Consider the following 22395-nt stretch of genomic DNA (forward strand, 5'->3'; position numbering starts at 1 on the left):
CCGCAGATCTGGCTTTGTCGCACCGATGACGCTACTGCCCGTCTTTAGCCCGTGGCTGCCATTCTTCGGCCTGTGATACATCTATAAAAATAAATAAAATTGGAGTGTCTGTCTGTAATATTAAAATAACTGCTTTTTACTAAATGCATATGGACATCCATTACACGGTACATATATCAAAATATCTTTTTTTACAATTTTTGTCTGTAATATTTGTCTGTTTGTTCTGGCTAATCTCTGAAACGACTGGACCGATATTGACGCGACTTCCACTGGCAGTTAGTTGATGTAGTAAGAAGTAACTTAGGGTACTTTTATTTAAAAAAAATTTTTTTTTAATACTCTGCAAACTGAACAATACTTTTTTGTTAAATTCCACGCAAACGAAGTCGCAGGCACAGCTAATAATAAAATAAATATAAGACAGCATAACTATGAATCATACATACCTTTATGTGAACTCTACATCATAATTTTTATTCTGTAATTAATTTTTATAAAAAAAATAACAATCACGAATAGGTACATACATATTTAAAGAAATTATGTACAAGTAAAGGTCATCGGGTCATCCACTGCTCGATCAATACGGCATGGCATGGCATACACTGTATACCTAATACATTTCTAAGAAATTTGATTGCGTGATAGAATTCGTAAGGTTCTTTTAATTTTATTTTCGGTTAAGGCATAATAATAAATGATATTATTTTTATATTTATTTATAAAGAACGTATTTATTATTTTATGATGTGGAGAGCCGTAAATATACAAGGTTCACTCAAGGATAAGTAATCGATGCATACTCATGAGTTCTTTTAATATGCTAGTGCTTATTCAAAAGACACAATGTTTATATTCAGCACTTAAACGATTACGTAATTCATGAAGTTGACATAGCAATCCTAATAAAATAAGCCAAGGTGCGATATTTTCTGAAGTTTTCTTGGCCTTCAATACGTAGGAATGGTTTATATGCATGACGTCATTACAGTAAATAACTACACATTTAACTACATGAGATAACTACTCATTATACTATGTATTTAATTTAAAGTTTCCTTAATATAGTATTGGAAAGCAAGTCGCTCAAAGCAAGAGAAATATACTTTTAACTGACTTCAAAAAAAGGAGAAGGTTCACATTGATTGTTCAATTTGACTGTATGTTTTTTAAATGTGCTACCTCAAAACTTGTTACTGGGTGTACGGATTTTTTATATTCAATAGCTAGTGCTTGTCATATGGTCCCATTTACATTTGAGCGGCTTTTGAGTTATCACTAATAATGTGTATTTAATTGTCTTCGACTAAGCTAATGATGTTCTCATTTTATTACCTATTTGTTGATGTAAATTGAAGTCGGTTCTTTTTGTTTGAGAACGAACACAATTCTATTATTTACCACGATATATTTTTAAATTTTAACTCGACATATAATCAATTAGGTAGAGTAGGATATTAAATTCTGATGTAAAACGGATTTGACTTCTCACTTGTTTAAAAATCGCATAATACGCTGCATGCAAAGCACATTACATTAATCGTTTGTTGTACACGTTGCATCGGTCGCTTGTTTAGCTTATATATGATAGCGGTATCGGCGAGTGCGCTGCCGCCGGCAGTGTTTAGTGTTTCTTTGGCCGTGACGCCGAGCGCCGCGACGCTTCATAATATTCTCTTGGCTCTTACCGCGAAATCAAACTATGCAATTATCTCCCTTTGATAAAACGATACGCCGTGTTATCAGTTTGTGATAAGTTAACAGTTTTATACGAGATAAAAAACGAGTTGGTCGACGCCTGTATTACAGTGTTCTAAAGTGTTATGTAAAAATCTGAAAGTCGAAGTTTCTCAACTAGTGGTGCAATTATGACGACGATGGCGGGATCTCGTAAGACAATCTCCATTCATGACTACCCCGAGCACCTAAACCCTTTCCGGGAAGAGGATAACCACAATAAAATCAGATTCTGGACAATCGGTCGGAGATTAAGTAGATCTAACAGCATCACGTTTTCTGGAATAAAAGAACTGAAAAATTCATGGTAAGTTGATCAGTTGAATTTTTCGCACAGATTTTGTACGAGCACTTTTAATTACCAGAAACATTTTTATTTATACTGACATCTTTAAGTTAATTTAAATCCACAGTAATAAGGTTAAAATTACAATATTCTTGCTGACGTTGAATAAATTACTTAAATTAGTAAATTATACAATTTGAAATACCGAAGTTTAGTCGGTGGATAAAAACTGAACGATAATTAATTCTAAATAGGTATGTGTCATACAAGTAAGAACTCAGTTCTGAAGAATTTGCGGTCTCTACTACTATAAACTGGAATATCTTGCACAGCAGTTTTATTTACGAACATATCAAAACAAACAACATTTATATCAAAACTATTTCGGAAATTCAGTAATTTAGCAAGTACATCGATATATATATTGCCCTGACTTTGTTATCGCAATACAATTAATATTAAACGATACGAAATGTAGAGACATAATAGTCATTGTTTGAATTCGTCAATGTTTTCGTAATTTCTTTTTGATGCATATTGTTTTTCATTAGTTATTTATAATCTTTATTCATAGTCTTCTAAGTGTCACCTTAAGACATCACTAATTAGCGAATAAAGTAATAACTTTATTCGCTAATTAGTAATATCTTTCTATTCATATTTATAACTTATACTATGTTAACTATGTTACGTTAAATGACAAAATATAACAAAACTCCTTTGATCAAAAAAAAAAACACCCTCCCCTTTTCACTTAACTAAAAGTTTTTTTTTTTTTTTTTTAACAAAAGTGACATTGATCGTATAGTGTTCGACTCCTAACTACGTTCCTTCAAATGGGGGGTTCTGTAAGAGGAATAGATCATGTTACGCGTAAAAAAAGTTCCTCTAGTCGAGCTACTTTGATAAACTCGTTCTGCATGATACCTTTCGTGAGCACGTAAACAAGCCTTTAAAAGGAAAATTATTATTAACTGACGAAAACAACAAAAGAACTGCGTATTGGAAAGAATTCTTTTCCTCGTAGAATATTATTTAAATTATAGTAGTGCTTACGCGTACACTGGACGGTTATTAAGAAGTACCTTGCAAGAGAAAGAAAGAGAGTTATTCTTCTATTAATTAGAGGAAGTAGAGTTTTAAGTATCACGTAATTCCAGTGCTTAGTATTTAGTGCCAGTGTCCAAATTATTATCACATTGGTGACCTATTGTGATGCTGGTCATTATTTAAAACTGAAACTTTTTGCTTACGATTTTTTGTTTACTGGAGTGCCTCGGGTCGTGGGCACACTTAATAATGTAACTTCACCACATATATTGTCTAGCCACGACAAACGCATAGATAGAGTTTGATCCAACACGGTAACAATATTTGTCATATTTACACTACTATGAATCCCAACAAGCTATAGGTCCTTGAACATAAATAAAATATATAACGGTTGTCAAAAAATTGTTCAAAAAAATGTTTGAACGTTGGGCCAAAATTTTTGGTCCTATAAAACAAAAAAGGGAACGAAAACTTTTGAAAGGCCTGTGTCATGCCTGAGAATTTTTTCAACCACTAACGGAGTTTCTTACATATTATTCAGGCGACCCTTAGCACGAAATGTACTTTAAACACTTCAAAATTTAGCGACGTTAGTCGATTATAACACAAATCCCTTGTCACGAAGTTTATCAACCAGTGTGTTTGTTAGGTGTGGGTTAGGTTGTAAATTTCATTATATGACACCGTAGTACGGATAGACAGGGATCTAGAAGTCATGCATGATGATAGTGTGCAACGAATATATCTAGTGTAATAGCTGAAACAAAGGAAATAACAACTTAAACCGATGAATGTTAGCCCAGTGTAAGGAAGTACGTGTTGTGCAATTTGAGAAATGGCTAATGCGAATTCATCTTGATATATTTAAGGACAAAAAATATCTGCTAATAATGTGGCCGTTTTTTTATCATTAAAAAGAAAACTTACGGATGTGATGAATATGATATGCAATAGATGTTGTTCGAGTCACACTGTCAGACATTTATAATTAGTCTTGATGTCATAAAATATCAGTTCGTAAACAAACAAGGACTAACAATCAATTATTTACTACCAGTGACATACTTTTCTTGTATTGACATTTAAAAAACAATGTTTTTTTTTTAATTATTATAAATTACTAGCTGACCTGGCAAACTTCGTATCGCCTTATTTTTTTTCTTAAATATAATAATTACATATATCAAAACAAAATATACCCTATCTTTCAAGTTGGATCAAACTGCACACGGTGTGCAAATTTGATTAAAATCGGTTAAGTAGTTTAAGAGTTCATCGCGGACAAACATTGTGACACGAGATTTATATATATTAAGACTAGCTGACCTGGCGAACTTCGTTTCACCTTATTTTTTTCTGAAATATAATAATAACATAATATATCAAAATAAAATATAGCCTATCTTTTAAGTTGGATCAAACTGCACACGGTGTGCAAATTTGACTAAAATCGGTTAAGTAGTTTAGGAGTCCATTGAGGACAAACATTGTGACACGAGATTTATATATATTAAGATAAAGCGAGAATTGGAACCTTTTGTGTTACAACTTCATTTCTAAATATCGTTTGTATATAGGTACTTGTAGAATCTATGGAAGATTTTATAACTTATTTCGTAGTGTGACTTTTTGTTGTACCTTATTAACTGAAGGTTGTGGAAGATGACCTTTTTAATAAAAAAAATGGCCTACGTTATCCGACCAATATCCTGTATCCTGATACAGGATATATATATATATATATATATATATATATATATATATATATATATATATATATATATATGCATATAATAAATATAAGAATTTGCCATGAATGAAAGAAGGGAGATAAACATATGGATTAAAAAATATATTTTTGTCTTTATCACCGTACGCAATGCATGTGGTGACTAGTAGAGTGGCAACAAATTCCTGCAGGTTTCTATAAGTCATACAAGAATTCAATTACATATAATTTTGTATATCTTGAAGTCACATAAATCTGTTGTACGTTGTTTTAGCCAGTAGCATTTCGATACAAGTCTAGTTGTCATTTTTCGTTTCCGCTCCCATTCTTTGAGTTATAGCGTCAAGTTTATAGCTATTTTCCTGAATAACTAAGGTACCGAAAACGAAAATAATTTTCGTTTAACCTCGAGATAAGCGTAATTAAACAAACAGACAATCTATTTAGCCTTATTGTTTAAAGTACAAATTAATGATTAGTTTTTTATCGGACTTAATAATTGCTTAAGTACTTAGTTATATCACGTTACTTAGTAATAAATATTTTATAATAATTATATGGTTAAGTTACGGTTAGACACTTAAAATTTATTAATTTAAACTCTTTTTGTTTCTAATTAGTTCTCAAAGATAATTAATTCTTAATTTAATTCAATTACGCAATAAACTAATTATACTCTTACATAAAATTAAATTCACAACATTGAACTCATTAATATTATTGCATTTCGATATGTTTTCTGTATTATGTATACCTACTTAAGATTTTTTTTTCAATTTGTTTATATTTCTTACGTATCTTTATGTATAAAGAAAGTGTTTCCATTCTATTTCAATCCGCTAATAATGTAAATGTCGTTATGTCTGTAATGTCTTTATTTCAAAATGATGTCGTCACTAGTTATGTAAACCGCTTATCATTTAGGTAAATTTGTTTGTATAGTGCGTTTTGATTTGTGTGTGTGTAGGTACCAAATATCAATAGCGCTCAACAACTACTTAACTTGACGTAGATACGTATTTATTAATATCCATACTTAACATAATGGGTCTAAATGCGATTATTTTTATTATTATTATTTTTTTATTTCGACCGACAAGTATGCAACTTACAATCAGTTGAAACTTCGAGTAAAAATATGTACATTACATAAAATGAGTAATATAGACTGCTAAAATCTAAGCGATTAATGACATCGAGCTAACGTCTACATACATTAGAATATACCTACCTACACCTTCTATAACTATAACTCTTTTATACAACATGCGCAGGAGTCTGGACGTGTCTTGGCATCAGTCCAAAAATTTCATTACAGGATCGCCTCTGTTTATTTAATTACTTTCGCATACAACATATACGATCAGTGATATCATAATATTATAATTTGTATAAAGATAAAAATAGGTTAAGGAATTTTTCATGAAAGTAATTTTGTATGTATTTTTCAATATACATAAATCACAGCTTTGTAATCATATAATTTATTGACGTCCTCGACAGTACGGTAGTGGTATTTTTTACATTTTATTGTTTTTAATGAATACAAATTGCCGAAACCTAATACGACACCGCAAGTATTATTAGTCAACTTCTGTGTTCATATTCCAATGTCTACTGTACTACTATCTATGTATAACTAATATTCAAAGGTAAGGAGTGCAATAGTTTGTTTACTAACTTGAACGCATCAATTTCAGGATAAAATGGTTTACCCAGGTTTACCTAAACTATCTTTATATAAGAGTGCATGTTCATTCCGAAACGTTAGGAGTTATGATTAACTGAAGATAAAATAAACCTCTTCTGTATGTACCTATATTATTTTTTGAATGTAAAAGAACATCTCCTTTAGTGACTTCTTAAAAATTAACGCCAATGTTTTTACCGCTATAAACCTGTAATGGCTTTCTATATATCTTGACTATTAAACGAAAATAGTAGTGAATATCTATATCCTACATCACACATAATATAAATTTAAACAAAAATGTGGGGGTCAGCTTTCGCGTGAATGGAGTTTAATCTGTATTTTATTGGAGTGTACGCCTTATCATCATCATCATCATTATCACTTCAGCCTATCGCAGTCCACTGCTGGACATAGGCATCTCCAAGTTTGCGCCAGACATTACGGCAGGAACTCATGTGTTTTAAACATAGTCACCACGCTGGGCAGGTTGGTTGGAGACTGCAGGGCTGGCTTTGTCACACCGAAGACGCTACGCCTTATAAAAAACATTAAAAGGCAAGTGATATGATAAAATATATTGAGCAGTAAAAAGATTGTAAGTAGTAAATTCCAATACTCCTAATTATAGAAACTGTAGTCACATATGACTAAGAAATTACGTGTATAAGTACCCAAAAATGAAGTCACAAAGTCATCAGTCTTTATTTATTGATAGTTCTGACGTTACCGGTGATGTAAACAAGGCCTATTATTTCCAATCACGCATCTGCTCAGTGTGTCACATGACGTATAAATTAAAAACATTCCTACTTAAACTGTTTTGTTACTGTTTTAGATATGTTCAAACAGTAGCGCTTACAATAAGATCTAATAATACTATATTATATAAATAGATAAGTTAACATTCCTTGCGGTTTTATAAGTTTTGAAACTTATCGCTACTGTTCCGCTATTCACACAAAAATATTATATTACCTACTTGTCGGTAATAGCTTTCTTATGACCATACAATTTTTAAGGATAAAAATTTATGATATGTTAGTATTCTTTTTTACTGTGGATTTCAAGTTCAACTATATTTAGGACACATTTCTATTGGCAAATGTTAGTTAGTCTAGCGCTTGTCGCTTATGTATACTTATTGCTGTAAAATAAAAATTAAATTGCACAATAGCCAATTTATTTCTCTCGCAAATGCTTAAAATTTTAAGTAATGGATATTAGAAAAGTGTTACTTAATCTTATTCTACGGTACGGTAGTTGGACCATAGCTTCTTTCTATGAAATATTGTAAGGACAGAATTAAAAAAGTGCTTTTATCAATTTTATTACCAAAATAATCTTTTTCTTATTTTACTATTAAGGTTGTTAATAAGTCTAATCAAAAGCTTTTCAAGAAATGATATTTTTTAAGTATACTAACTATATACTTTTGTATTAATTATACTAGATGTGTCCTGCGGTTTCACCAACCGAGGACACTATCGTCTTCCTCGGTAAATGGGCTCAAACTCAAAAATAATTTTTCAATTTGAACTAGTATTTCCTAAGTTAAGTGCGTTTAAAAAACAAAAAAAAAAAACATAATTTTGAGCCTTATAATATCTATATATTATCTTCTATATCTTAATTCGTGAATCAAAAACTTTGTACCTACCCTTTTTTACGAAAATTGCGTGGACGGAGGAGTTATAATAATTATATAGAGGAGTGCAGAATGCTAATATTCTTCAAAGATACATTAAATCAATTAAAAAAAACATTACACACACACTACCGTGTATTTAATACACGCACGCATATATACATACCTACTCTTTTGTTTATTATTATAGAACTAGAAGCATAGTCTTTGACAACCGAACCTTAATAATATTCAAACTTATAATTTAAATTAATTGTGGCCAAATTTCGACCAATGGGCGACCACTAATAGTTAGGATAGATGTAGGTATAGACTTTTCGCAAGAATTATCGTATTTAAACGTGGGGTTATTTCATACCTATCTCGGAGGTAAAAGGATAATGTCGCCTATATGTTGCTCCACTACCTCCTCTATCTTCCAGTGAAAGTCCTATTAAATCCTAGAAGATTAATTAACCGGACAAACAGCAAGACAAAAAGCCAGATAGACAATATTTAATTATAGTTTAAAAAAAAAAACTAAAACCACGCTTTTATAACTAATCGAACTAAAAAGTAGAAAATAATTTTTAATTACAAAGAGTTTATATTACAATAGTATAAGATCGAACAATCAATCACAATTAATTACTTCAAAATATAATTCAAATTATAATAAAATTTATCTTATTAAGAGAATAATTCAATTTAGAGTAAAAAACGTGATTATATATATTTTATTTACATTTTAAATAAACAGTTCCATTTTCCGTCTGACTTGTTACTGTGGGTTTTAGTGCGGTCTTGGAAAGAAATGATTTTAATAAAGATACCCAACTGTTGCTGTTGTTACAGATAGAACTAGATAGTGTTTAACTGTATTTGTACCGTTAATATTGATTAATGTTAGGATTTATTTACTGTTATTCTTATTATATTTGTCAATAATATTTTATATGCAATATAAGTTGCTTTCTTCTTCCCTTAGATCTGCCATTACCTAAAAAAAAAGCGGCAAATTTAAGCAGCATAATGGCTATTACTAAATATAAAAAATGCGTGCGTACAAAGTACACATGTCAGAAGTGAAACTTCTTTGGCAAACTAATTTATAGTGTCGTTTATATCTATACAAATCTAAAGCTTTAGATTTCCGTTCCAGCGCCATCAACAAAAACATTGCCGTTTCATCCGTAAAAATGTTACCCTCATGCGCCTAAAGAAATTTCACTTCAAAAAGATATTCTGTTTTAAAATAGTTTCATTGTCAAATGATTAGTCAAAGTAAATTAACAGTCTGTTTGAATGATGATATCATCAAAGATAAACCGGATAGTACAAATCAAGTATAAAGAAAATTATGATAAAAACAAGAATGCAAACATAAAGTAGGTCATGTGGATGCCCATCGTTGTTTGTTTAGAGCATCAGTAGTTCGTTAACACCACCTATTTTTCGAAGGTCATAACCTCGCTAGATGTTAACGAATAAAGCGTTAAGAAACTTCATTTGTAAGTATTAAGATTGTGATACGTGTCTAATTTTTAACTGACTTCAAAAAGGAGGAGGTTCTGAATTCGGTTGGTATATATATATATATATATATATATATATATATATATATATATATATATATATATATATATATATATATATATATATATATATATATATATATATATATGTACAACGGTTACGCCGAAATTTCTGATCCGATGTACGATATTCTTTTTTTTTTGTTCGATGCGAAATAGTTGCCTTAAAGTTTAATTCAGTTTGGATCAGTAGTTTTAATTTTATGAGCATTTTAGGTAATTTGGATGTTGTAATTTTTTCGTGTGTTAACTCATAACTTTTTACTGGATGTACCGTTTTTGATAATTCTTCCTTTCATTAAAAACATATTTTTGTTATGCAGTCCAATTTAAATTTAATTGAGATCTGATGATACTTATGTATGATGTAATTGAAGTCGGTTTTTTTTCGTTTGCGAGTAAATACAAATAATAGTTATTATCTAATTGATTCAAATGAACAGACTTAATGTTTGTTAGGTACTAAGTTATAAAATATATATTTATCTTTTTATTTATTCATCTGAGTCTATCTTATTATTGCTTGCTGACAGTAAGTAACAAAGTACAAAGTCTAGTTCAAGTCCTATTGCACAAAGCCATCAAATGAATAATTACTTTGTTTAAAAACATTTCAAAACATTTTACAAAAATGATAAGTCTTCTTTATATATCTACTAGTGGTCGCTTAGTGGTCAAAATTCGGCCATAATTAATTTAAATTATAAGTTTGTTGTGCTGTGTGGCTACGGCACTAAAGAATTTAGCCACCCCTTTTCTTCCCGTGGGTGTCGTAAGAGGCGACTAAGGGATAACAAGGTTCCACAACCATCTTGGAACTTAAGAAGCCGACCGATGGCGGGATAACCATCCAACTGCTGGCTTTGAAATGCACGGGCCGAAGACGGGCAGCAGCGTCTTTGGTGCGACAAAGCCAGTACTGCGGTCACCAACCCGCCTGCCCAGCGTGGTGACTATGGGCAAAACACATGAGTTCACGTTATTTTTGACGTAAACTTGTGGAGGCCTATGTCCAGCAGTGGACTGTATAGGCTGTAATGATGATAAGTTTGAACATTATTAAAGTTTTAATGAATTTATTATGATTAGATATGTTTGACATAATCCAGTATAGACAAACAATATTAATCTATGATCTATTCTCAATTTGAGGTTAGACTTTAACAATAAACAAATGAGTATATATGCGTGTGTGTCAAATACATGATAGTGTGTAATGTTTTTTTATTAATTTAATGTGTATTTTATGTACAATTAAAAAAAAATATTAGCATTCTGCACTCCTTCCCTATATAAACTATATGTGTGCGAAATTTCATACTTCAACGTCCGCGCAATTTCCGTAAAAATGGGTACAAAGATTTTGCTTCACGTATTAATAGGAATATAGAAATAAAATATCTTTGAGTCATTGACTCATCACGAAATTGTAAAAACCTCTATACGCATAAAGATGAAATTTAGCAGAGAAGTAGGTACATTATAGTTAGTAGAAGTCCGCTAAGGATCGATTTTTCAAAGTGCTACAACTTGAAATTTGACAAAGAATATATAAAATAGTAAATATTAGACGTCTATCAATAATTTTGCGACAGAGCGCTCTAAAAAGGTCTAAGGGATCTCGAACCTTTTTATAAAATACTACAATTTTGTACTACAAGTTTAAAATTTGTCAGGGAGATACTAAATATATCAAATATATAAAATTCTCGTGTCGCGGTGTTTGTAGTTAAACTCCCCCGACACGGCTCGATTTTCATGAACTTTTGTGTGCATATTGGGTAGGTATGAGAATCGAACAACATCTATTTTTCATACCCCGAAGTTAAGTTTAAGGAGGGGGGATTAAGGGGGTTAATAACACACAATTATAGCAAAACAACATTTGCTGGGTCAGCTAGTATATATATATATATATATATATGAATATACGTAGATTTTACATAGCTCACTGCTAATAATCCAAATGATGTATTTAGGTATGTAAATATTGTTAAGACTCCCCAACCGAAAAATTTTTGGCTAGCATTAATTTTCCTCTCCACGTCTCGGCATCGTATGTTAACACATCAGGCAGGATGCTCGAAGACTTTTGTTTTCAAGCGTTGCGGAATCTTCGAAGTGAAGACCCGACGACGCCTGCCAAACGTCGCCCAGCACAAACGAATTAATATGTAGGAATAAGTACGCAATATACATAAGAGCAGCAATTCTGTATTAATTATTTACCGAATACCTAAACATAACCAAAGATATTGCCTTTACCTTATACCTATAGCTCATTTTAAAACTATTTCATTAGAAATCCTACACTATATTATCATCTGAACAGTAATAATTATTACAATACTTTATCAAAAATGAACATGAATATTATTATATTATTATTATAAGCAAAGATGACAGGTCGGCGTCAAGGGTAATAAAGTTGGCTCAAGAACAGGTCAAATCTTGTTTTATCTACACGACCTAGGCGATTTAATGTCAAACATATGCGTACAGCTTAGTTTACGAATGTAAAATATTAACTGCTAACAAATAGGACGAATGAGAAACAATTATTTTATGCTGTACTATTCCACTTAGACTTATCACCTTACATAGCTACATTAAAGCAACATAACTGTATATGTATAATGAGTCCTTCAAAATTGAGGTTCTGTAGGCGTAATAGATCGCCTTGTATGTAATTAAATTTCATATTGCGTTGGACAAATGTTTGTCTTTATTAATTGAATACTTACTTACCGATTACGAATAAGAACTAGTGAAGAAATGTTGTTAATTTATAGAGAAATATTACCTATCTATTTATTTTTTCTCGCATATATGTATATGTATCTAAAAAAGAAGATAAAGTGGCGCTGCCTAGAGATGATGTACTTAACAATAATTATTAAGTTACAAATAATTTACAACAATGTATCTATGATACAAAGTTAATTGTTCAAAGTAAAACCAGACCACTTTCACTTTTTCCAAAACAAAACCATACACCACATGTATAACCTAAATGTTAAACTGTTATCATTATAATATTGTTGTACATTATGTCGACTACTAAAATCCATTTTCAATAAGAAATATTAAAGGTGGGCGTGCGAACTGGTCGTTCATCCGTCCATCCGTCACGGCACAATTGTGACTGCTCAAGTGGAATCAAGTGCACTAAACTACCATTACTTTTGTCAGTGAATACTGCGCCTACAGACATCCGCTCACTGCAAAGATCCATACGTAACAATGGATATTTGACTCCCTAATATAACAATAAAAGTATCATTATCTACCCACATCCAGATAAGGTGCCCAATTAACGAATCATTCAATCAAATTTCTTTTTTTGAGGCGGTATAAAATGATTTCTTAACATATACATATATGTACAAGTAGCCTGACAGTTCGTCAGGCTACTTACGTATCAGCAGTGCAGCCTGTAAATGTAAGATTTTCGGCATCCATTATAAACATCCTCGTTAACGGGAGACAAACACTTTGCGGCGTTACCTACAAAATTTTCCATCTCGCTTGATGATGATGGAAAAAGTTTTGGATACACTATTTTTGTAATCCTCTTTATCTTCACTCCCAGAAAAAATATTCCAGAAATCTTCAATATCTTCATTACACAATCTTCTCCGCGAGATAACAAGATAAAAATTATTCATAACATATAATAGTTGTCGTAAGTACATGCTAGGAAAAAGGAGTAATCAGCTCAGTGTTCAATGTGTATATAAGTTTACTATAATAATTAACAACAAACTTACCTCTGCAAAATACGCACTTCATTACGAATCATAGAATTTTTTCCGCCTCAAAACTATTATTCAGTTACTACTTTTTTTTAGTAACACAAAAAACAAGGGTACATTTCAATAAATTATCACATTAAGCCCAAACAGTAACAAACACAGTAACGACTTCTATACGCAATGGTTCGCATTGTACAGTTGCTAAATATCCGACGCTATGATGTTAAGAGACATCTTGTTACTAATTTTTTACAGTTCTGAACAAAAAAAGTGATTGTAACATAGGTAGTAATATAGTGACGTATGGACTGATCAATAATAATCATTTGGTTGTGGCAATCTCCGTAACTGAAATCTAAACTGTTTCTTTTTTTTATTACGAAAAGAAAGCAGCTTTTGAAACATACGTTGAACGACACAAGCCTACTTTCCTATTGAATTTGAATTGCTATTACGAACGTCAGAGTCATGTTCTTGACTATTAAGCCGAACAGTAGCCATTATTTTTGGGTGGAGTAAGAAGATAATGATGTGACCAAAACTTAATAAACAAAACATATGTACTTAATATTTAATATATGTACTTTCAGTATTAACCCAAGAATCTCCAATAAATCCTTCTTTGTATTTACAAAACATAAATTCACCTTTGTTAATCTGAGCAGTGATACCTACTAATGGTCTCGATAATGTGAAAAGTTTTAAAACATTATTTACCATACAATTGTAGAGTTTTAATATACATTTACAATGTTTTCTTACGAGTAACAAGCACTTCACGTGTTTGTAGATTTCGGAATTTTGTAAAATATAGTACAGTTATCGTTTTAGAAATATCTACTAATTAGTCATTCAGTCAGTCAGTAAAGCCTATTGCAGTCTACTGCTGGACATAGGCCTCCCCAAGTTCACGCCGGACATCCCGGTTTTCCGCAATCCTCATTTACCTACAACGGAAATCTTACGTAGATCTTCGGTCTAATAATTAATATTTGCAGTGAAACACTGCTTGTATTAGTATTGGCTGACACACGTGATCCAGGTTAAGTTGATGTTTTAGTATAAAATATATATTTTATACAGATTGATGAGCTGGTCCTTTTTGAACCTCCAAAAAATTATTGCAAACTTCCAGCTAATATTGAAATTAGCTACAATTGAAATGCGATGAAATGTTTATCCGAGTAAATAATTAACGACTTTATAATTAACTGTTTTTTTTTTGTATGAGTACGGGTGATATCCAGGACGCCCGGGTAGGCAGTCCTAAACCGTATGTCGGCTTCAACACTTGGGGGTGCACTACCGACCAAACCCCTGCGGGAGCCTTCAGCCGCTTTAATTAGAGGGTCCCGGATCTGCAGGCAACAGGATCCCTCCAGCGACAGGCTAGCCTCGGCGATAAGACCAGACTTCTCCTCCATGGGGACTGTCCGGCTCACCTCTGAACAATCCCGACAACGACATGTTCTGTGCCAATGCTAGATGTGATGCCGTTACGCATGTGCCGTACGGCTGCTCCGCCAGATCCTCCCCCCACCTCCGCATTAGCGCTTCTTGCCCCATCCGGCGTACCCGAAGAATCCCGTCCAACGTGGGGTTCTCACCGAGAGCCCTCCTACTCGAGACGTATGAGTAGGTCTCGGCAAGAACCTCCGCCACGAGCTCCCACGGGGGGTCCCACGATACCGTACGGTACCCCCGGATCACCCTCACCGCGATGATCCTCTGCGCCGACCGCAGTGCGGCTTTATTCCTCGCAGTGAGGTGATCCGCCCAAACCGGGGCACCGTACGTCGCCATACTCCGACAGACTCCGGAATATAGCTGCCTGCAGGCGGCGCTGGGTCCTCCGAGGTTCGGGTGGAGTCTGCCCAGTGCACTCACAACCTTCATAACCTTCGGTCCCACCATAGCGAATGTGAGCCGAAGGTCCACCCTCCGTCAAGGATGAGCCCCAGGTATTTCATTTGGGGCTCACCCTGACCCTCCCCTCTCAGATGAGGAAGGATACGGCCTCGCAGGACCCAGTCGTACCCGATGTCCCACAGGATCGGGCCCAGCACCGATCCCTGCTGGGCTGTATTCTACAATTTTTCAATACATTCTACAATGAATTTCAATCAACTAAATAGTACTACACTGACTACTGTAGGAATTTGAGGATTATTTATACCTACCTCATATTTGTAGTGTATATTATGAAGGCTAGATAGCTCAAAAGTAGCTGTTCTATTAATATTTCAATAAAGCTATATCTACAATATTATATTATTCGCAAAAATCTGAGAGCAGAGAGAAATGTATAATCATAGTGATAACAATGTTATGAATTATGATACAGTGCAGTGGGACAAAAAGCTATTATCGTTAGTCTATATACGGTACACGGACATTTTGCCACTACAAAATAATTCTTATCTTAACTACTTTAAATTGGGAAGAATTCTTGGAAAGCCTTACGTAGATTATCATAAGTATGGATTTTGAATGCAGAAGACCGATGTATCAACAATTTTTCTTCCTTAATGGTGTTGGAATGAAATAAAATTTTAATAAGTCTTTCACCATTCGATAAGCTATGGAATAATTTACCATTATATATAAAAGAAGCCAAATCACTCCCAACGTTCAAAAAATTAGTTAAATAGCATTTTCTTAATACTGAGAGAGATTCGAATTAAATTTATTTATTTATTTCATTTATTAATTTTTAATTTTTATGGCGAAATTGAAATATTTAATATAATTGATTATATTATATTATTCAAATGTATATATGTATTGCTTGTAAGTATTAATGTGTAGATATTTGTATGTAAGTTTATTATAATATAACTGCACCACCTACCCGATCTTCAAATAAATAATACTCAATCCTATTTCGGGTTGTCTGGAAGAAATGGCTAACTAACCATAAGACCGCCTCTTGTACTACACATTCTTAAGTTGTCTGTTTTATTATTATTTTGTATTTGCATATTGTGGTGTACAATAAATAAAAAATCTTTAAAACTCTATAATGTTTTATATATAATAACATTTACTGGCATATCTATATAGTACATATTATAATATATTAATATGACCATGGAAAACTTTGGGGCTCTACTTAACCAATCACAAACATGCCATAATTAACTTTAAAACAGTTCTATGCTTTACTTTTTCTGCTCTACCAATCTCAGGACATATTATTAAATAATTTTGAATTAATTTGGTACACTATGTTCTAAATTAAACATAAAGAAATTTTAAGTTTTTAGATCGTAACGGCAAACGGTTAATTTATAGATATTATTGTGGCAAGTGAAAATCAAAATAAAATTATTGATAAAAAACCGTGTTAAATGACTATCTGAATTTAACTTCACATGGAATTAGGTATCTTGTCAAATAAAGTAGGTAAAAAACTAATGAAATAAAAAGGTTTTGTGTTGTATATTTTTTATAAACCTAGTACGGTATACAATAATATTTTTGAAGTAAAACTTCTTTAGGACGCTTGACTTGGGGAGTAAGCTGGTGAATACGTGACGAGAGCGGAGCGTGCCGGCTGATGTAGATACGTTTTTTTTTTTTTTTTTTATAAATATAATACTTAGAAATAAATAAATAAATGTATAATTAATGTCATTAACGACACCGTGCATGATCGATTGACATACTTATTACAGATGAGGTACAACTAATAATAAAAACTGTTCATATAGAATTATAGACCATTGTAGACCAGTATATTATGGCAACAAACAGTAGCCGCTTTAAGAATTAATGTTTCTTCTTCGGAATCAGAATCCATTTTTTTTCTCAACAAAAATAGGTAGTACCTACACGTCCTTAAAACAGCCCAGTCGGTCGAAAACTGCAGAGCCGGAGTCACGCCAGCCAGTGGGGAAATATTTCAACTGACGCGAAAAACTGGACGCCAAAAACTGATCAGTTAAACTGACCCGAAAAACTGATCGTCAATGGCCAGCTTAAATATAGAAAAAATCCCAAACAGCTGAAACTATAATCAATTGGATTGGATATTGACATGACCGTCGATAATACAGAGTACTCAGGGTTTGAACTTCATTACTGGACTGCTAGATGGCGTTAAAGTAGATAGATTTTGAGATTTTCTGACAAACCCTTTTTTGTTTTTTGTAAAAAATAAATAATTTTGAAAAAGTATCCCAGATGTTACTTATAATACCTCCAAGAATATGTGCACAAAGTTTCATGATGATCGATTCAGTAGTTTTCGCGTGAAAGCGTAACAAACAAACTTACATTCACATTTTTAATATTAGTAGGGATTAACGATAAATATAATAAATATGTTACATATTCATTTACTGTAAGTAATAACATAACTGAAACTAATATAATTATGTTACAAGTGTTCAAATAAATAATATTATAATTTAATTTTAAAAAATTTATTTCAGGTCTTTGCGGTCTTTTATGAGAAAAGGGAAGAAAGGTGAACAGGCGTCATCACAAAGCAATAAAAATAACCAAGTAAATGGGAGCACCAGTCCTGTAATGTTCAGGCGAGCTATGCAATGTAAGATAATGTTACTAGCACTTTCACTTGTTAATATTCGTAGATATATTTAAAAATTACGTTTCATAGGACATACATTTGATAAAGACTGACAACGTCAATATTGTATAATTTAGGTTTTCATGTAGTTGATATTTTGTATTTATTGATAAAATAAAAGGTGATTAACCTTATATCTATCGATCACTTATTAACAATTAAACGCTTTCGTTTTCTCACTCATACATATTTCGTATAAAATGACTTATATTATATTCTAGAACTTCAGTTATTATAGTAGAGGCAAAAAGTGCTATTTAAATTTTATTATAAAAATTGAAATCCACGCAACAAATGAACCGCACGTTTAAATTCATAACTAATAATGTATAAATGTGCTTCGCACGGGTGCAATGCTGATACTAAATATACTACAGAAAGTCTTTATTTATAGTGTGAAGCTAGCTTATAGCATGGCTATTAACATAATAACAACAACATTCAAATATGCGTCGTTAGATTACGCGTTGTTACAGAATGCGTTGAAGAAATAAAGGTTCACTGCTCGTTCCCCGTAGGTGATAGCGTGATAATATGTAGCCTGTATGTTGACCCGACTTCTTAACAATATTCGTGCCAAATTTGAAGTAAATCCATGCGGTACTTTTTGAGTTTATCCCGGACATACATACAGACAAACAGACAAAAATTCTAAAAACCATATTTTTGGCTTCGGTATCGATTGTAGATCACACCCCAAGTATTCTTTTTAAGAAATATTAAACAGTTTTGACTTTCCTACCATTTTATTATATGTATAGATTTGCATGGAGAAGTGAATGAACACTTTATACAAGTTCGTTAGTTTTATAATATAAATATATTTAAGTTTAGTCTCCTAATTTTAAATTTTGTAAAGATTATGTACGAAACTCCACATTATATCATGTGGCTCATATATTAATCGGTATTTGTTTGTCTCTTATTCAGACTATAGCTTATATCTTTTATATTATATTATACTATATTTAATTTAAAATTATACATATCCTTTACTAATTTCTAGATTCCTCAGTATCGTCGGGGGCCCGCAGCACGGTCGGATCACCAGAGCGTGCGGACCGCTATGTTTACGGCGGTTCGGTCACGCCGCTGCCACGCTCGCGGTTTCAAGAGCGTCTGCGCAGCTCGCAACAAGAATTTAATTCGCTTAGGTAAACTCGAAACTCCCTAATTTATAAACATTTAGATATACATATTGTTATTTCATTATAATTAAGGAATTATAATGCAATGCACATATTTACTATTAAACAGCTTCACAATGTTAAAGAAATTTAGACACGTCTTTTTTTCTTTTATAAATTTTAGGGACATTTGTCCCGCCAGTCCTAAGGACATTTCTTAATATTGTAAATTTTACTTACTTTCTACTTAGACTAGTGGAGTTATAAACATAAAGCCAAAACGACCTGCAATGCTACAGCACAAACATACCTTGACTAGCCCGTTGGCGCAGTTTGTAGTGACCCTGCTTTCTGCTCCGGGGGTTGTGGATTCGATTCCCACCCTGAGTCTGAATGTAATATATATATTTATTTATATATGTATTATTTTTAAGTATGTTTATCGAAAAAAAAAATTTTAGCTATACCAGTTGGCTGTTACCTATAACGTTGCTTACTTTAGGAACAGACGACCGTGTGTGTATTGTGTAGATTATTATTATTATTAGTATACCTAGGTTCATACGCAACAGTTGACGAAAGTTTCTATTAATTATATTTCAAATAATATTAGATATAATTGAAGAAAATTGTTCAATATGTTACATGTGTTTTTTCCTCCTTGTACAAATGTTAAATTATATTGACAGTATCATACTTACAGGCACTCCATATTACCTACAAGATTGTGTTATTTAAATAAAGCCTATCTGGAAGCGTTTTGCATCAATATTGCTAATCAAATAAACGAATTATTTATATTTCATGAAGGTTGTATAATTATATCTACACATTACCTGCAACTTTTCAATATTCGTCAGATAAGTCCGGGCTTACTATTTTTTTACTATAAATTTAATACAGATCATATAAAATAAGATTTCAAACATACTGACGCTATAGTGACAGTAGATAAATATTTACATTTTACTGTAACATTCTTTCTTTCAGTGTCACGCCCCGCATGGCACGTAGTGACATAATGGGCTCAAGGCTCAGTGTGGAAAGTACAAATCCATTTGATGAAGCCCCCATACCTCCGGTACGCGCCTCGCGGAGAAAGAAAAACCGCGCCCCGCCTCCGCCCTCCACGTCGACTGCTGACAACTCGGTATTTATTAGCTTTGCATTAAACTAAATTAAATCTTCTTTTACATCCATTTACGTAGTAGTACTCCTGAGACGTGAGGTTCCAAGCAACACAATTTTTTTGCTTTGTAATACAGAATTAAACAAATTTTTACATTATCCATACCTACTTCTTATAATTTAATTCAAACTACTTTTTCCTACTTTAAACAGAGGTATATATATATATGAGGTATAGGAAACAGCAGGAAATATCCTGCCCAAAATCTGGAGCAGCCTGTCTGGAGAAGTACCTCGACCTTACAGAAGATCGCAGCTAAATAACACCTACTGCCTTTAAGCAGTATTGTGTTCCTGTGGTGAGTAAAGTGATCAGAGCTCCTGGAGAAATTAATGGTAGGGTCAGTAACGTGCTTGCGATGCTTCTGGTGTTGCAAGCGTTATAAGTTACGGTAATTGCTTACCATCAGGTGAGCCGTACTCTTGTTTGCCGACTTAGTTGTATAAAAAAAGAAATATGTCTGGCAAAAGAACTATCTTTAAAAAATCAATAATAGTTAATAAGTTAACGTTTTATAACTATCTTACAGATAAAAAGCGAAAATTTAGAGCTACGAATTACAGAACCTGATAACAGTAAACAATCCATCAATGTAGAAGATGATGGCATGGAAGAAATGAACTTAAAAGTTGAACTTAAAATAGTGGAAGATGACGATAAAATAAATGATAAGAAAGAAATTGAAAGTCACGAAGCTATTGTTAAAGTTGAGGAAAGTGGTCATCTAGGTGAAGCTACAGAAACCAAAGAATGGAGAAACAGTCCTGAAAAGCGAATAAATGATGATGACCTATCCGTTGAGGTTAAGGAAACATCTGAAAAAGACATACTTTCACAAGTCTCCTTTCCTAAAATAGATATATTAAAATATCGAAGAAACTCTAGTGTTAATGAGGACGATATTAAACTGCGACGAGGAAATTTAGAAGATTTTCAGACACTATCTAACAAAAGAAGTAAAAGTTTAACAAATACTTACGATGGAAGTTATCTGGTGTATGATGTCAATTTGAATGAAAACAAAACTTTCGATATAAACAGTAATGAAGAACCTCAAAAAGTTGTTTGTAAAGTATACAATGAATCGAGAAAGGAGAGCCTAGACAATTCCACATCAAGCACTGAAAAAGATTTTTTGGAGATAGATAAAGCAACGAGAGAATTAGAAAAGGAAATAAGTAAACTTAACTCGGCCCTAATAGAAGACGATTTAACTTTTGATAATAGTCGACTATCGGTATCAGAAATAAGGCAAAAATTTGATAGAAACGGTGCCAGCTCACCAAACCCTATACCAAAGCCTAGAAGAAGTCACTACGGCGAATCTACATCTATCAATACCTCTTAAGCGATAATAATTTATCTAGAAAAAATAGTCCCAAAAAGTTTAATTTTTCAAAATAGTATTTAAAACCAAATGTTTGGATCTCAGATTTCAATTTATATAAAAATATTTGCAATATCTAAATTTAGCTATATGTAAATAATATTACCAAATTTAAATTATTTACGTTAGAACGAAATTTTTAAACCAAACTATATTATTGTAAATCGATTCATTCAAAGAAATATTTTTCCACCAACTATAAGCTGGTGTAATTCTTTTTTTTTTTTTGTTAGTTGTTTAAATATTCAGAGAGCAATAACTTACTGCATAGCTGTGGATGTTACAATTTAAATTAATATTATTGTTATAAACAAAATGTTTTTAAAATCATTTACGTATCCATAGCATGTATTATACTTGTGACTTTTATGTGAATAATATGTATATAATGTGATTATAACTTTTATTAATACATATATATAAGAAAGTAATATATTCTTAATTAAAATGTAAGTAAAACATCACGGTTACCTATCCAAAAAATATTTTGCCATAATAGGTACATATAAATTAAGCTAAGGGTAAATTTTGTGATAAATGATTTTTTTTCCTGCGTCGTACGAAAAGTTTAATAACATGATCAAATATAGTTTTTCGAGTCCAACAGTAATTGTAATCGTGGG

General features: G+C 32.2%; 1 protein-coding gene across 1 annotated transcript; it reads left to right on the plus strand.

Annotated features, from left to right (window-relative positions):
* The first annotated feature begins 1589 nt into the window (after positions 1-1589).
* Positions 1590-21791, plus strand: LOC123656859. Its single transcript, XM_045592476.1, has 5 exons — positions 1590-2047; positions 17912-18030; positions 19076-19223; positions 20187-20346; positions 20915-21791. Exons 1-5 carry the CDS (start codon positions 1872-1874, stop codon positions 21731-21733), a joined length of 1422 nt encoding a protein of 473 aa, XP_045448432.1. The 5' UTR covers positions 1590-1871; the 3' UTR covers positions 21734-21791.
* The last annotated feature ends 604 nt before the right edge of the window (positions 21792-22395 follow it).

The sequence above is a fragment of the Melitaea cinxia genome, chromosome 1 (assembly GCF_905220565.1).
Source record: "Melitaea cinxia chromosome 1, ilMelCinx1.1, whole genome shotgun sequence".
NCBI classification, from domain to species: Eukaryota; Metazoa; Arthropoda; class Insecta; order Lepidoptera; family Nymphalidae; genus Melitaea; species Melitaea cinxia.